We start from the raw sequence: 19,241 nt of genomic DNA, 5'->3' as shown, positions 1-19,241 counted from the left end.
CGATACAAAAACGTAAGAAAATAAATGATTTACTAAATAATCATTAGAAAAATATTCTAGGGCCTTAAATTGAAGTCACTAACATAAACATTAAAATGTTTGAAATAATCAGATTTATACAAACTTATATAGTACTTAATGTTAAAAATAGAAATAATAAGAAAAAAAATTAAATCGAATATTGATAAAAAAAAAAAAAAATAAGATGCTATTAAAATATAAAATTATTATAAATTTTATACTATATATTAAGTAGAGGTAAAGTAAGTACGTAAATGTAAATATATTAAAACATATATCATAACGCAAGTGTATGGCACAATTTATAGACCTAATGGTATTATGGCGACGTCATCGATTTTTAGCGGGTGCGTATTATTTCAGTCAATAAAATGGATGACCAATTCCGGTCGGGATATGGCAACACCACCTTCGCCAGCTTCTGCAGTGGCGTCTGGAAGATATTCAATGCTGACCGTGTCACCCCTTCGAACCACTGCCGTGCTGATCGGGTTGGACAGGGCCACCCCACCAATGCCGGCCTTTGCCCTGGCTGATGGTTTCAGGTATATCTTAGTCACCGGACTCGCAGCGGAAACGGCTGTGGAGTCTTTCACTTGTGCTGCTTGTATGACCGGACTTGATGTCGATGCCACTGTTGTTTTTCTCAGCCAACTCGGTCCTCCGACACTCGGCGTATTCGGGTGCAGTGGCTTGACCAGTGCCGGTCGTCGTTTTTGTGGTAGGTCGGTGGTCGTATCCTCGACTTCCGGTCCATTTGTCACACTGTCTACCACGGACACTCGGCCACTGTCTAAGTTCACGGCTACGGATCCTCTGGACGGTGGCGGGACTGCAGCTGCGACGGTTGCTGTTGATCCAGTTCCGGTTCCGGTCCCGGCGGCTCCGGGCCAAACGCCTAACGTCGGCACGAATGCCCAGTACGGCAGCCGATACCTGCGCATACAATAACCACGGTTAGGTTTAGGCGTTTGGCCCTGATGACGAAGATATATGTAGTACAATATTTGTCTGTAAGGTGCCGTCGATTTTACGTATTATTTGTTTTTGTTTGTTTGTTGTTGACGTTCGAGCGCCGGTAAACCATTAGGCAGTATTGGAATACCGTAGGTATATATTTTAATATCTAATGGTTTTCTCGGTAAAACGAAAAAAACATTTTGTTGAATTTTGTGGCGGTTAACAATCAAAAACGTGTTCGTTCGCGATTTAAACGATAATATTATGTTGGCTGCTCTGAATTAAAATATTCGCGGATGAATAAATAACTAGTTTTTACGCAGACATTTTCATGTAGATTATAACATTACGAACAAATTAACACACAAAAGCAAAAAAACAAAACGCACACATTTTAGACGAATAATAAATGCACCGCAAAATTAAACACTTTTTTATAAACATTCTATAATATGGTGGTTATGTGTGTTATTCAAATCTAATATCGTTCAACACAGTGTCATGTTTTGCTTTTTTTTTTAAAAAAGGGGATATTGAATTCTTGATTATTCTTTGACCACATTATAACAACAGAAAAAAATATAAATATATGTGTATTATAACATTTTAGCTTTAAGGTGGCTTATATTATTACTTATATTTATATACATATCCTTTCATTATTTTATCATATATTAATTTATATAACACGCATTATCAATATGTGAATGTTTAAATAAATAATCATTTTTTTTTAATCCTAAAACATTGTAGTATATTGAGCACAATTGTGTTTATAAATGGAACCTCATAAGATTGTTGTTCAATGAGCAATGCACTCGTTAGTATAATATAACGGAATAATACAGCTTATGAAAAGTTTATTGCCCGTCAATAACAAATCAATAAATGGAATATACTTGTAAATATCTATGCTACGAGTACTATAACACAACGTATCTAATGTTTTAACATTAAACTTTTTCAATCACAGTATACCTGGTTTCTCGATTTAGTCACTTGTTGTTTTTAGGTTAGTAGGTATCTTGTTGTTGTTGTTTTTGCTGTTATTTTTGTAATTGTAGTTTTTTTTTTTTATATGTAGAAACAGTCACACAGTTTTTTAGCTTTATGATCATATAGTAACAACCTGTCACCGATTTCATATATGGTACCTCCTTAGGTTAAAACAATTATTAACATGGAACAGCACATATCTGATTTTATTAGTATATAATTTTTGGTTTATTTATTAAGATATTACTTACATTGTAACGCATTATTATATTTACTTGCTAACTAACCAATAGTATAAAATACCTTCCAAATATATGAAATACTAATATTTTATAATGATAGTATAAGATCATACTTCGTTAAGTCTGTCAACTCGATTAGCTATCAATTCAAGAATCTACTGATTCGTTACACCTGAAATAATGTTCTAAACCAAAGCCATCGAGTAAAATGTAAAACATACAATTCTTTTAAATTTATATAAAAACAAATTTTAACATACCTAAAATTATTGTAAACTCGAATTTAAGTATTTTAAATACCATTTAAAAATTAATCAAAATGGTTGTGTCGCATTATATATTTTAGTAATAATATTTTAATGATGTTATTAAATAAAACATAATTATAATTTATAACTATATAAAACTAAATTAAATTTAAAATTAAAAATGTATCCTTCATTTTAAGTAGGTTATATTTATACAATAAAATTGAATAATATATGTAAACGTTCGATGTTACATATAATATATATCTGTAAATCAAGTAATAACTAATGGTGTTTACGTATTAACGTGCAAAACATTAAAAATAAGTAGTTAGGTACACATTGTGTTCATAGTTAAATATTATTAGTAAAAATTTAAAAAGAAATTTGAAAAATGTTATTAATATTGCAATATTTTAGAGGTTATATAATATAATATTATGAATAAAGTTAAGCGCGTATATTTTACTCGTAAAGTTATACGATCTTACAACACAAAATACGATAATACAGCATTCAACTTATTTATTCGATAAAATAAGAGTATACAGAAATAATTAAGAGAAGAATTACATGTCAATTTATATATATATAACTTATTCGTTATACGTGTAAATATTACGGAACTACCACAGGATATAATATATTTATACGTAAATATATGATGAATAATAATGATTATTGTTAAAGGTACTACTTAAACGAGCTTTACTAAAATATTACTATAAATACGCTAAGCCTATATAATATACTTATAATAATATTATGTGTCATTATAGGTACGCTAATATATAGAGCTTTCATAATAATATCATCATATTGTGCAAAATATATATATCACGACAGTCTTGTGTTGTTGCAGAGGAACAAACGGATAAACGTTAGGCGGGGGCGGGGCGTCGTTAAAACTTGCGGTCGTCGTGTTTCCCGGCACTGGCGGTCCCGCGGGTCGCGGACTTTTTGCCTTTGCGTGACCTCTTCCGGACCGACGGTTCCGGGTTGTAGTACACTATCGGTCCGGTGGCTATCAGCTTGGCGCCGTCCGGAAGCGAGATCTCGCGGAGCCCGTCCCCGCCGCGCGTACGCCGGGCCGCGGTCAGTCCACGGGACGGCGCGGGGAACGTGTAAGCTACACCGTCCGTGGACAGCACGGCCGTGCCGCCAGCGCCAGCGTCCACGCTCCGTGCGAAACCGTTGGCCTGCGGTGGGTACGGCGCGTAATAGCCGGTCGGCGTGTTCACCACCTGCGGCCCGTAGCCGGCCATCGAAATTCCACCGGCCGGCGGCATCGGAGCGTCCGCGGAAGCGCCGGCCGCGGTGTGCTTGGTGCTGTACGCCGACCCGCCGGCGCCCACAATCGCCGTACCGCCAGATCCGGCGGTGGCTATGCCGCCCGGGCCCGCGATGGCCACGCCGCCGCGACGGACCACCAGCCGCTTGATCTGCGGGCCCGTGTCGCCGTTGTGCTCGGTGGCCTGCTTGTCCGGTGACCAGGGAAACATCTTCGTCGGGTCCGCCGTCGTCGTGGTCGTCGACTTGAACGGCCGCACGTGGTTCAGCAGCGCTCCCTTTTCCTCTTCCGACCGGACAGCCGCGTTCCGGCGTGACCGTCTTCGCGTTTCCCGCACAACAGTGGAAACCGTACCGCCGTCGGAAGTCCTCCTATCGGTCCGGGACGACGATCCTTTGCCGTCCAGCCGGTTCACGTCCTCGCCGGTTACTGCAGTGGCGGCGTCACCGTTGTTCGTCGCGTGCCTGCAAATATCAGCGGCCGGACCGTACTCAATGATCTCGGAAAACGAGTTCATCATCGTCTGCAGCGGGTCTTTGATCAATATTGGGAAGTAATCGGCCCAAGGCGAAGTCCAATCGATCCTGGCGTCACCGCCGTTATATATCCTGTTCGGAGCGCCCGCGTTGCTGCCCTGCATTGGTGTCGCAAACACCGTGTGTCTGATAATCTTGCGCCTGATGGGCAACTGATGGCGTTCCGGCGACAGCTGTTCGGCCATGTCGCCTTCGTTGTTGTTGTTGTTGTGATTGTAGTGGTAGTGTTCCTGCATGTTGTTATTTCCGCCGCCGGTTGATTGCGATTCTCCGTTCAGGTTCTGGAGTATCTGACCTATGTACGGGTCGCTTGGACGTTTTCTCGTCGTGAACTCATTGTAGTTCTGGTACTTTTGAAGGTTTTTGTCTAAAAGATCCCTCAGCGCTTCCAACTCTTCTCTAGTCACAGAATCCAATGCCGGTTTTTTCATCTCGGACATTCGCAGGTGTGCTATCGATTTCAATCGATTCAATATATTTTCCGCTGCTGTCGAAGATTCCGTTTGATGTTGAGGTATTTCGTCTATGCTATCACTAAAATACACAAAATTGTGATTAAATCACTCGTGGTTTATAAGAGAAAAAAAATTAAGAAAACAGTGAAAAAGAAACTAGTTTTTTAATCTCTCACCAAAAAATAAATAATGCATTTTTGAAAAAAAAAATAATTTACACATTTTTCTTCGATATTTTATATCAAAAAATGTTTAAAATTTTTAGCAAATTATTACATTTTTGGGGATATTTTTTGATTATTTATATTATTTGTATATAAAAAAAAAAAAATGTAATAAATTATTTGAGCGGAGGGAAAAAAAGCGTAATAGAAACATATTTTATAGCACAAAAATAATGATAAAAAAATTTGTTTGAAAATAAGCTTACCTTCTATATATTATGTTACACGCATTGAATATATTGACCGATCCATTGCCATAATTTTGCATAAAGCACTATAACCGTAGAAAACAAGAAAAACCACCGAAATTGTGCACTGCTAACGTGTGTTTAGTAAAATATAATATACAAGTTAATTAATTCATTGAGTGTTTAAGGATTTTAAATTTAAAACTTTTGTCAGTCAGTATTTAGTGTAAAATATTATCTTATAAGTCAGTTGCAGTTATCAAATGCATTAATATAGTGTTAAACCCATATTTGTACAATGTTTAATGTTTATAATTTGTTAAAGTGTAGTGTTGTTGATAGTATAATATGATTAATTATTATATACATTAATTGATGTATCGCTGCCGAGAAACACAAAACAAATGTCTTTACTTACTGTTGGAAGTGTTTTTCCTTTTTTGCTTCTCTTAAGATTTCATCGCGTTCATCGCTGTCCGACGGTCTACCGTTTCCATACGCAATAAGACAGAACAACAACACCTGGAAAATCGTAACACACAGTATGAAAAAAAATGCGCTATAAACATAAACGAATGATTTACCTGGAAAAACATAATGATACTATTTATAGTTATGTTAAGAGGATGTGTTCACATACATGCAGATAGTCCGAGACTCAAAAGCACTATGACCACAGACTACCCGACCACCTTTCACTGTATCCACAAATCCTTACCATCTCCTAAATCACACGCGGTGTTTAGTGATCATAGTATTTTCTATAATTCCATTGTCCGTTTATCGTTATAATGCCGATGCTTATACATAATAGCTGTCTAATCGATTTTTTATATTTGCTTCCGAATCTTCTTCGAGTGGCCTGATTTTACTTTTATTGTTGGATTATATGATTTTTTTTTCATTATGAGTATTTATTATTTAATATTGGATGGCAAAAGACCATATAATTATTATTTTTGTCGTTGTTGTTATAGGTATCTTGGATAACAATAATAATTACTTTCAAAGACGTTTGTGATAGTCTTCGTCAATAATAATGATTTAATTATAGATAACTCGTATAATAGCTATTAGACACCGCTTTAAAACAAAACCACTATTTCTACAATAAACATAATATAATATTAGTTTTAACATTTTCTGTTTGAAAAAAAGCAATTCAAATTATGTCGGAAAACATTTGGCTGCGTTTTTAATAGTAAGTAGTTTTGTGTTGTTGTTTTTGTTGTTGTCTAAACATTGAGAAACAGACCACCAATTAGTGATTCTTATTAAATAATAATTACGTGCTTGAAATATTTTATGTGAATCATCTTGAGTAAAATAAAATGCTCACAGAAAGATCCGTTATATTATTTGGATAATATAACACTTCTTTCGTGTACGACTAAAATATAATAATTTATTGTTAACCTAACCGGGTTAGTGGGTGGTTAATAGTAATTTCACATTATTATAATTTATACTCGCATTACGATAAAATAATAAGTGTCGACACATTACATTATACTAATTTCGACTTCCGGCTAGACACTGTTATTTTTGCTGCAGAGATTCTTATCGGCGGATATGACTACGAAAAGTCGTTCTGGGAGCCGCTACGTCGTGTTACTGACACAAAATTGCTGTAGATACTTTTTTTCTCTCTTCTGTTCACTATTTTATCTTTCTCACATTTACTCCCAAAATACATCTCAGACAAATTATTTGTGGTCCATCAAATACAATTGGAGTATAGAGTATATTATATGAAAGAATATTATTAAATCGGCCGGAAATCATTACATTAATAAATACAATATAATAGTTCAACTCACCACTGAAGATATTACCCAGTCGGCAAAGTTTGTGTACTTATTAAAATAAATTAAATATTTTTTCCAAATTAATTTTTAATACATTATTTCAAGATAAAGTAAAAAACGTTAAGTTTAAAAAACAGCCATAATGGATAAAATAATAAAAACATATAGGTATACATGAAATATAATATAATAATATAAATTAGATAGCAATAACTATAAACAACCAGGTTGACATTAAATGCTATACAAATTTTAAATTAGATAGATTAATAATTAACCATTTTTTAATAGGTTGTTTTTATTCAATATAAGATTATTTTAAATTGGAAGTCCATTTAAGAATTTTAATATTTTACTATCAAGTGGAAAACATCGACTTGATTTTAACGTTCTAATAGTAAGAATACCTAAATTATATTTATTTTTAACAAGAAATTTTTATTAATATTATTTAAACAGAGAAAACTTTAAATCCTTCAAATAGTCCATTAGTTGAATATGTTATGATTGTGATGAGTTTGTTTAAAATTATTTTAATTACTTTATTAGTGTTTTATTATTTGCTACCATGGTTACCAGACTCAAACCACCCCAAGACTGTTATACCATATTGCAAAATAGACTAGGTCATAGTAAAATAGATTATACATAGTAATTGAGTGTTTAAAAAATGTTAATGTATATAATAATAAAAATATGTTCAATGTGTAGCATGTACCATTTCGGAGTAGGTAAGTAGTTGGCCGCGAGATTCGACCAGCCCGTGCGCAGTTGGTCGACAGTGGTCATACAAGATGCCGTGTAAAAGCGGGTTTGTTAGTTTTTATTATGATGTAGTTGTAATGTTAAGAACAACGGGGAGATGTTTGTTGTGTAACGGTAAATTTTCATTTTTTTTTTATTATAATGTATCTTTTAGGCGCATGCGACCAGTTTAACCCGTGAGACAAGCCCTGCACTAAGAATTTAATAATAAACAATGTCAGAAATAGGAACAACAATATTAATAAATAAAACACAAAATTCGATTAAAACGACTTATTCACAGATTTCTAGATAATTTGCGTGAAACCGTCATAAAACGACGGGTGATCAATGAACTGATTTTCATAAATGGAAATTTGCTTATTTATAATAGATAAAGGTTTATTAATATAAACTCCCTGCAATGACCTTAATCCGAGAACCTATATGATAATTTATATATGTATGTACATAAATAAAATAGTCGTCATTATATATTATTATATGCGGATATACATTGATCTGGGTGACACTAAACCATAATCATATTATTATTTAGTTTTAAATATCACGAAAATTTTGATGTGTATGACCACGCAAAAATGTATGGCGACGACAGCTTGGTATAAAAGATCATCGAGCTAAAGAATATCATATAATATATTATTGTTATAATGAAAAAGTTGAAAAGCAAGGTGATTAAAAACACGTTCTGAAACATCAAAATTTAAAAAGAGAAAATCGAGAAAATTTTGTTTTACCGGTCAAGTTTTAAAAAAAGGTTCTACTATACACAGAGAGAGTACAAAATTATATAGATATATATAAACGAAAATCTACTCCAGCTATCTAATAAAATCATATCAGCCATATATATAACCTATATAGTATATACCTATATTATATTATTTTTGTTTAAATCATTCAATTTTTTTTAATCTTTATAAATAATTTGTAATAGAAAACTATATATTTTTGAATATTAATTATTAAAAATAATTTTTTTGAAGCAATATGTTTTAAATTTTACTCAACAATTATGTTATAGTATAGACAGTGCGTATTGAATACACAATATACTAGAGTAATTAGGTACTTATATAAATATATATATATTTATACACAAGAAAGATTTAATTTTTTTTATGTTGGTTATTTCTTTAATTACGAAAATTTTATTGTAATATGAAAACCTATACATGATGTTGTAATATTATTATAAATATTGTATTAAATATACAATAATATAAAATAAATGTTCTAAACATATTTTAAATAAATTTAGTCATCTGCAACGTTTTTAACAAAGAGTGATAGTTGCATTACTACTTTTTTGTGTTTTTAACATTCAAACCGAATTCGTATTCCAATAAATTATGCAAATATAATATGTGGAATTGAATTTTATGTTAAAAAAGCAATAGAAAAGCGTTTTATTTTTAAAAACATATTAACTATGATATTCTGTCTGAGTTTTAAGCTATAATAATTTAAAGATATCTATTTGAGATATAATAAAACAAATTACGAGCTTAATACATTTTTATGGCCGCAGTTTACAATATTAAATGACAGTATTCTAAAATATGGTACTCATAAATTTGCGATTTACATAAGATAGTTATATAGAAGTACCTATATAAAATTATATTTAAATTCAAATCATAAGTTTTTATAACTTAAAAATGTAATAATAAGTAATCCAATAATGAAAATGCACAATTTCAATGAAAATATTTAAATAATTATGTAAAAAATATTTATTATAATATCATATGAATGCACAACAATATATAGTGGTTACTTAGTCATTTGCATATTTTAACTAAAAATAACTTTTAAGCATTTAGATTTTTGGATAATATTATACAAATGAATTTATGGTTCAAGTCGTAATCAATGTATGGTTTAAGGGATGAGGTTGTGTTATTATGATTTTTACTAATTTTTTTTTCAACTTTGAAAACAATTATATATTTGAATTAAAAATAAATCTTTAAATTATGTTTTTATTATTAGTGTATTTAAATGAATAGATTATGAATTTTAAATAATAAAATATTATTTTTATTATTTACTGTATTGTCTGTATTATTAGAAATTTATATTTCTGCTTGTTTAGTACAATTGCATGTGTATAACAAATAAATAATTTGTAAGTTACTATATAAGTAATAACAATTTTATGTCTGATTCTCAATATAATTAATAAATGAGTAAAACAAAAAATGTATGTCATGCGCAAATAAGAGGTACGAGGCTTATCATTAAAAAGACAAGATTATTGCGATGTCATTTATAAATAAGTACACACTAGTCAGTAAAATCGAAAAATCCGAAAAAAAACATAGAATATAATAAAATAGTATATTATTAATATAGTTAATTATATCAAAATTACAAACACGTGTTGATACAACATAAAAATGGTGAACTTTAATATGATTGTGAAAATAAATAAGTATTAAAAAACGGACGTTACAGTTTAAACAGGGTTAATATTGTATTCTTTTTTTGATGATAAATCTTTTTCTATAATATCTACGTGTCCAATTAATGTCAACTATGGTATCCATGTCACTTGTCTAAAAAACATAGAAAATTACATTTGGACAAAAAATTAGGACAGCATGTCATTGAAATGGTTTTGATGAAAATTATTATCTGACTAAATTAATACAGGTATCTATAACTGAATGTTATTTCCCGGTTATCTGGTAATGTATTATACTATTATTAATTATTGAAAAAATTATGTGTTATTCTACTAAATACATTGCTGTCGGGTATAAAATAATGTTTTCTTGGACACGTACGCCAAAATATATGTGCCAATAAATACGTGAACACGTATTCAGTAAATACCAATGTCAGTATAATTACCGGAATTGAGAATTAGGATATAAATGATATAATAATACTATGTCCGCATGTACGAGTACATATACGCGTGTACAGAAGTGTATTTAGGTGCTTTTTTTATCTGATGACCTTTATTTTTTTTTTGTTTTTTTAGGTAAACCACCGATGTGTAAAAATTGATCAGCCCCCCTCCCCGATAATTTTATTTTAGGGGAAAAAAAGGGCGCCAAAATCGTAAATATACCACTACGTGTTAGTATATTATGATTTTTATGATGATACTATTTGAAATTAAATATAATATCTGTAAGGTATTATAAAAATATTTTGAAATGTATAAGTTGAAAAATATAATAATATTTTATAATTTATAGCGTTATACCTACATGAATAGAAAAGAACGAAAATTTCGGTAATCCGTATATTCTTTTTTTCAGATAATTTAGTCATTATGCAACATTTTGAAAGAAATTCTATTTTAAACTTTTGTCAAGTTTTTAAATTTTGAAAATGAAACCATTTGATTTAATTTTATATAAGCAATACAGTAGGAATATTTTTTTGAAGATATAAAATATAAAATAAAATCAAAAATAAATTTAGAAGTTAATTATAATAATTATAATAAATTGTATAACAATTCATCACCACTCCATCCTACAAATTAAAACGATGGCAAATGTATATTTATCCGGTTTTTTCGGCTAATATCGGCAGCTGTGATGATCATCACTTTGCGGTCGAATTTACATATTAAGATAGGTACCTATTAGGTACTTTATAGCCTTATATGTACCTATAAGGCCATGACTAGCTGCAGTACAGGCATCGGGCATGAGCGGTCGGACGTGTTAATTAAAAGCGATCGGGCGGGGCTGAACAGGGCGGGACAGGGCGTAGTTGGGAAGGATCGGGTAACCGTGACGTCGGTGGGCGAACTTGTTCGAACATGTTCAGTGTTAAAAATATGATAATGCGTGTCGGCTAAGTAGATACACTTAATAACACGTTTTTCGCGGTTGGAAAAAAATAAAAATTTTTTTTTTTTAAATATTTACGCCGTATATTATCTGCACGTGAACTTTGGACACATTGCCACGACCGGTCGTGGCGGGTATGTTTGACAAGTGGTAGGGCAGATGCGGTAGAGGGTGTTTGTAAGGGGAGGGGAGGGGAGGGCGTGTGCGTTGACCTCCGGCCAATGACTCCCGAACTACCGCCGCCGCTACGGCCGCCCGGTGACGAATACAATAATACTTATTAAATAAATATTTGCCAACTACGAAAACCGTATTATAACATATCATACCTATGTAACATGAGTATAATATTATGTAGATATAGTTGTCAAGTGCTTTTTTTTTGGCGACCCCACACAATGTTACATAATTAAATTGTGTATAAATCTGCGAATCGGCAACGGTTATTTCGGTTTTTGCGTCGTCGTAAATTGGCATGTTTACCGACGACGGCCCACGTGGTAATAAAATAATAGGAATGAAATTGATATGAAATAAAAACTACCGTCACGCGTGCGTCCGCTGTACATATATCATAAATATTAAATCGTGCACCATTATAATTTATAATACATCATTCATATCGATCTTACAGTTGTGTTATGAATGAACGAGCGTAGGACGTACCTATACTTATACAGGTATACTCATATTGTATACTAGCTGACCCAGCTCAACGTTGCCCGTGAAAAATTTAACGCGCGTGAAACGTACGTCTTCTTAACACCGCAGTTAAATGAAAGCTATTTTCAATGTTATTTGGATAGTTTTTACCACAATAAAAGTCTAAAATTAAATTCGATTGTAATCACTATTTTATTTTCAGTAACCAATGACAACTTTAAACTAAACTAAAAAAAAAAAATAATTGTTTTTCGTTAGTCAACAAATTCCTGGACGAATATTTATTTTCTTAAAATGTAAAATTTAAAAATTACTTTCAAGATACACATCCTCGAATATAAATTTACTTGTGTACCATGAGTGTGGTAGATTTGGTCATATGAATTATTTACTCACACACATACACGCGCGCGCGCGCATGCGCATGTTACTTTTTATTAATACAGATAAATTAAATTGGTAATAAATTATAATAAATGCGATTGTATATAGGTATATGATTGGGAATAATAATGCAATCACCGCTGTGATATGATGTGATATGCTTTAACGGAATGTGCGTTAATGATACACGATGTAGTAATATTTAGTTTACACTCGACGGCAATGGACTTATCGTCAGGCTAAAACCACAAAATAGATTGACATTTAACCTATATTATGGCTATTAAAGTAATGTTGTTTACTAGTATCAGACTTTCTAGACGTCATAAAAAAAGATGTGGAACAGATGGGAAGTGATTACAATTGGAGAAATTGAACGTTGAACAGGGAAGGATGGAAGCTTATTTGTGAAACGGGATGGTCTTAAAGGCCCAATAAGCCCAAAAATAAGAAGAATTTTTAGATTTTCTAGCAGCATCATATTATAACTATTGTACTTAAGCGGACCTCCTCAAAAGGCCAACAAGTTTCACACTACATTACTGACTACTGTGTATAAAAAATTTAAATTAATGGTAAAAATGACGTAGTTACTATAAAACATATTGATCTAACTGCGTTCTATATAGCACACAGTTTATTGATATTAGTAATATTCACTATACGTCTATACATCGTACCATTCTTCATTATCATTAGAACAAAACAAATTTAGGATACTTAAACAGTTAAACAATTCCCAATCAGTTCGAATTATACTTTTTTGAAAATTCCTGTCACTTAAAAAACAATAACGTTCTACAAAAATATAGCAATTAAATAATGGCGAAATAATTTAACTAAATTACACACTTTCAGTTGTCAATAAATATTTTTTGTTTTAGATGGACTTTATGAGGAAATGGAGATACGGGTTACAATAATATATAATAATTTTTTTTATTTATGTGGTTATTACTATTTATGAATTATATAAAAATAAATACGAGAGATTTAAGAATTATAATTTTCTATTTTTTTCTTATCATAAACATCATAATGCTATTGATACTTTATTAAGTACATACAGTGTGTAATATACGTAAAAAACCTAACAATGATAGTGAATCGGATATATTTTTGAATATTTTTTTGTTATTTATTGCGTAGTAAATGACAGGATAATATTATGTAACTATGATCTATTGAAATCATTAACTATAAATAGATTTTCATGGTTAACCTGTTGTGGACAAATAGATTTTTATTATGATGAAGTATTTTCCTTTTTAAAATATTAAAATCTTATTTAAAAAGTATACCATGTCAGTCCATCATATGATTACTAGATAATTTTAGATTCTCCTTTACATAATATGTCATAATTTGTTGTTTATTCGTCGTATAATATTATTATTACATTTTTAAATCCCTAAGCTTTGACTGCAGCTTATGGATCATAAATAATCCAATGTGAAAGATTATAGACGTTAAACTAAAAATATGAAAACAAATATTAAACAACTCAATAGAAAAATCACTAAAAATGATGTTATGTATTTGTCAGTAAGATGAAATTATTACCAAGCAACTTTAATATTTTGAACAGAAAATTTCTCGTCGTACGCGTTCAACCGAAAATAAAAATGTATATTATACGATTTAACGATTTTAATATAACATTTTAGTAATATTGTATATTTGTGTAAACGTGTGAGATTTAAGGTAGGCGGGAATATAAAGGCCCACAAGTATTGTTCATTTATAAACTTATTTAGTGATAATTTGTACTTTGTATAGTGCAAATATTACATTTCAAAATAAATTACAGAAATTTTTTTAAAATACTAGATATATTATTAGTAATTTATGTGAAAACGGCACCTATATGTATTAATAATAGTAATTACTAGACCATTTCGTTGCGATACGTATTTTTGAGTATTATTAGATGATATGTAAACTATTTTCTTTCTGTAAATGACGACAATAACAATTATAATAATAATTACAATTTGCAATTTAATATTTTTTGTAATTGATATAATTTTGCTCATTTCGTCGAATTTAATTAAACTAGATACACTTAAACGCGTAAACGAATATTTAAATACATTGAAAAAATATACTGGGGAACCAAGTATAATATCTGAAACAAAAATCACCTCAGTGGAGTAGATGTATGGATGTATGTGAGCCCAGAAGTAATAAGAGCTCTGAGCTATGGTCTCTCGATCCCTAGTGTCTTGGGGTTTGGAATACACACAGGTCACAAATATTTTTTTTGCTCAGAAATACCGAATTAAAAAACATACACGCGAAAAGACATCGCATACACGTCGTACATATTATTGTGCAATATCGTAGAAAAATTCATCGCTCCGGCTTTCCAATAATATTATTCTACACGCACACGCCGCGTATTGTATTGACGCAGTGAGAATCGCGGGAGATCGAAACATTCGACGGCGTTAATTATTATTGCTTTCGCGTCGGAGTGTATCTAATAATAATCGTTCGCAATAGTATTATTATACATACAAGTGAGTATAGTATATATATATATATATATATATATATATTGGCCCGTAAAATCCGAACGCGCCGTCGCACATATCATAATAGTGAGTCAAAATGGTCAGTTATGGGAGGGAACAAAACAAACCACAATGAAGACACATCGAACGGCTATATTATCCCGCTACCTATTGTTTGGCGTTTATAAAACAACGAAGTCGGATAGACGCCGAGAAATCGCGATGCCTATGAATGCGAATAATTAGCGATACATCTGCTACATGATATATTATATATCATAGTATTAAACACGGTATGTACAATGTGTACGGCGATCATTGATCGCGTATTGTGCGCGGGGTTATTACACAGTGTTTTTCGAAATTTAATTAAACATTAATAATAGTTGTAAAACGTCAGACATCTGCATTATTTATAACCGACAGTAATATCATCGTAAATAATAAATCGTTATTATAAGCCATGCACAGTGTGTAGTCCCTCCCGCGGTACCACGACGACGACGACGACGACGACGACGGGTTGTACGGCGATCGTTTCAGGACGTCTTGACGGCAATCTAATATCACCTCAAACCACTCGTGTATTATAATGCATGGGTATAGTAGAATGTTATACATTATAATGTATGCGTACGCGTATTACTACATTACCGGGAGCGGTGAATTCGTGTACATCGTGCCTAAAATATTTATAACGAAATAAACCGCTCTGCGGGATGATCGCCGAGCGTATGGTTTGGTGTTATACACAATGGACCAATTAAAATGTCGAACACATTGTTTTGAGCCGTTAAGACCGTCGACTTGGTTTTTATTTATTTATTTTTTTTTTTTTTTCCATTCCATTTCGGTCGTCGATGGTACAATAGGATATCGCGTCCATTGCGCACGCCACTGACGATGTGTCCGTAACCAAATAAGTCGATGACACGACTAGTGCCGCCCTAGGTCGAATCTATTTATTTTACTCCTATCGAGATGGGACGAATGCCGAAAAATAATCGTATTTTACATATTATTATAATATATAATATTATAAACGTTAGCGAACGAATGGTATTTCGTGACAAACACAATACGTTGTTATTATTATTATTATTATTATTATTATTAGCGCGCACTGTGCACTGTTTGAAATATTATTTGTGCTCGTCGTGTTTGTACAGCGTGCGTACGAATGTTGTGAGTACAAATACGACCATCAGCCCCATGTTGATTCTTCGATCGGCTCAGTTATTCACCTCCTTCAAACCGGAAAAGTAAAATTGACTTAACAGCGCTATACGTTCGTCTGTCATGTAAAATAATAAATCAAACATCGAACAAACGAGTAATTTACTGTGTACATACAATTAATCAGTACTCGTATTTTACCACATGATGGGAAATCGATTATCGTTGTATTCGCCCATGCGTTACTAAATACGTACTTTAATTGAACAAATCGTTTGCTATATAAAAAAAATTACACGTACGAGTTCACCCGAGTTGAGTATCGTACACATTTGGTTCATTTCTTATTTCTGTTTATGAATATTGAATAGATTGTATCGTATTGACTTTTTTTATACCTAACATTTTTTTTCCCAAATTTATTCTGTCAGTTTATCGTCATGATTCTCACGCCACCACTCACTGTACCTTAGAAGTATTTTTTAATATTCATGCGATAATTTATTAAAAATAAAACAACTTTAACTTCATAGTTATAGTAATTATTAGAGTTAGTTTTTATCGTATTTTACGTGTTAAAATCTAATAAGCTATTGATGCAATTATACTTTAGACATATAAGTATAACATAAAGAAATAATTTTTTATACGATATTATGTATTTAATACTTATACGAAGAAGTATGAAAAAAAAAATCGACTCGAGTATAGAGAAACTATAGCGAATTCCAGGAGATCTCATTAAATCTGACGGACAAGGTGGTGAATACAACGATGTCTTACAAACATCGTTAATAGTAAAAAGGATAATAAATAACAATATAAAAATTACGTCGATAATATAATTAAATGTTTAACCGCATTTTCATTTTTCTTTTGAAGAGCAAAAAAAAATCTATCAGTCCGGTTTTACCACTCTTCTTCGTGGTCAAGTGCGGCGTTTAATAGTAACCCCATGGCCGCCTACGGTACAGACGCTATTAACACAAGGTCACGTCCTTGTCTTGCAGCAATGTGACAATTTTTTTTTTTATAATTTATTATTTAAAGGGATAATACAAGCATTATATGGTGAATCATTGAGAACTGAAAGTTTTTTTAGAGTTATCGTTTATAGTTTATATTAGTATATCCTCATTGTTTTGTATTCGTATGTGGTTAGGTTCATTATGGTTATTATAGGTATGATGATTGTTATGTGTAAGAGATAATAAATCTGTAAATCAATTATATTCATGATTTTTAAAGGTATATTGGTAGTTGAAAAATAAAAATAATTGGTTAAAGACAAGTGTCTAATTGTTTTCTTGGAGGTTTTACTCGTTTAAGACGTGCAGTTAAAGTAACTGATTTTTCATTAAAATAGTTTTAAATGAACATTTTATTTATCTATTTAAGTATTTAAGACTATTAAGAGATCTAAAAATTACAAAGTGAAAACATTTTATTTTTACCTTTATCATTTGGAGAAGGTGAGTACAGATTTATATATCTGAAGACTCTTTATAAACAAACACGAATTGTTATTGAAACTATTATTAAGTTTTTGATGAAAATAAAAATTTTATGCTTAATGAATCGTGAAATACAGTGGTGTATCTAATCATAATTGTTTTAATAATTGTCTAACCGGTGCAAACTGTAGACTGTACCAAATCATAAATCGTAAGATATAAAATTATTATAAATATACTATCATACCATATCATTTGGACGATAACAAATCAATAAGAGTTCGTTATTTACAATTCGAAAATAACGAAAACGGAATTTTAACAATGTTGCACGCGTATATTATAATATATTGATCGATAATAAACAAACTTGGATATTACGAGTATATCATATTATTATATTATATAGTGTTTGACGAGTTCATAATTGTGCCGTCTTTGTGTCGTGTAACTATTATTGTATTCAAATTGGTCATTGCGATCGCAGTATCATTTATTAACCATGATATACCGAGAGATATCCAGATTTGGGTAGATATTAACTTTTGGACACGACACGACAGATGACATAGTTGATATAAAGATACTGTAGTCTGTAATACTGTCGTCGTATTTCGTACGCATCAATAGTGATTGTTGATCAAAATACTCTTGTCATTAACCAAATTAAATTATATTGTTTTAATAAAACGATTTCACATTTTAGACGTCATTAATTACAACATATAAGTACAATCAATAAGCATTTTAATATTTTCAAATATTTGCTATATACAACGTAGTTACGGGTTAACCACACTGAATTACTCGGAATACAGACAATACAGTGACGGTGTAATAGCGATAATAATATTATACCTTATGAGTTATGACTTTATGAGTATTTTTATGTAACATTTTTTTTTATACCATTTTAACACGGTTACGGCCGTGGTAAATTTTAAATGACAATCGTATTATACAATGCTTACCGCGAGGTTTAACGGCTTCATTTCAGCGACGAGCAGTATACGGGTAGACGAGAGCGCAACGACCAACAACCGATTGATGATTTACGGTCCTGATGCACTTGACCGAACGATGTAGACTTGTGATGACGGTGCTTATGGGCGCGAGCGTACGACGTTATGTAAAAACGCGTGCGACTGAGATGATGGTCGGAGTGGTCGCGCAATGCATTTGCGGGCTCACGGACAACGCAGAAGAAGAACCCACTCGGCGGCGATTCGTGCGACCGATCTGGTAAACACAATTTCCCCCCCACGACACCACCGCCGCCAGAGTGGCAGATACACGAGGATCACGGTAATTACTATAGAGGTGAATCGTACTTAACACAATAAAATTTGTATATTGGTACGTGTAAGTGTATCATTATATTATTATATTCTATAATATTATGTTGCGTGTAAGAGACGCTTTAGATTTTGCAGTGTACAGGTCGGCTGCGTGGGTAAGACAATGATAATATTAAAATGTCTTCCCCCACCATT

The 19,241-nt window shown here is 31.9% G+C and overlaps 2 protein-coding genes across 4 annotated transcripts; both read right to left on the bottom strand.

Annotated features, from left to right (window-relative positions):
* Positions 1 to 226: 226 nt before the first annotated feature.
* LOC112597871 lies at positions 227 to 965 on the bottom strand. Its single transcript, XM_025344109.1, has one exon. It carries the CDS (start codon positions 963 to 965, stop codon positions 381 to 383), a length of 585 nt encoding a protein of 194 aa, XP_025199894.1. The 3' UTR covers positions 227 to 380.
* Positions 966 to 2,987: 2,022 nt separating this feature from the next.
* Positions 2,988 to 18,988, bottom strand: LOC112597870. 3 transcript variants are annotated; one of them, XM_025344107.1, is made up of 3 exons: positions 5,746 to 5,836; positions 5,580 to 5,683; positions 3,050 to 4,828 (listed from the first exon to the last, which is right to left on the bottom strand). In XM_025344107.1, exons 1-3 carry the CDS (start codon positions 5,755 to 5,757, stop codon positions 3,370 to 3,372), a joined length of 1,575 nt encoding a protein of 524 aa, XP_025199892.1. In that variant the 5' UTR covers positions 5,758 to 5,836; the 3' UTR covers positions 3,050 to 3,369. The 3 variants fall into 3 exon arrangements, with proteins under 3 accessions (XP_025199893.1, XP_025199892.1, XP_025199891.1); XM_025344106.1 differs by lacking the exon at positions 5,746 to 5,836 and adding an exon at positions 18,720 to 18,988 and having other exon boundaries at positions 3,067 to 4,828; XM_025344108.1 differs by lacking the exons at positions 5,580 to 5,683; positions 5,746 to 5,836 and adding an exon at positions 5,180 to 5,342 and having other exon boundaries at positions 2,988 to 4,828.
* Between the last annotated feature and the right edge of the window lie 253 nt (positions 18,989 to 19,241).

The sequence above is a fragment of the Melanaphis sacchari genome, unplaced genomic scaffold (genome assembly GCF_002803265.2).
Source record: "Melanaphis sacchari strain LSU unplaced genomic scaffold, SCAv2.0 Contig43_pilon_pilon, whole genome shotgun sequence".
Taxonomy (NCBI): domain Eukaryota; kingdom Metazoa; phylum Arthropoda; class Insecta; order Hemiptera; family Aphididae; genus Melanaphis; species Melanaphis sacchari.
The sequence above is the reverse complement of the archived record's forward strand: the minus strand, read 5'-3'. Positions and strand labels throughout refer to the sequence as shown.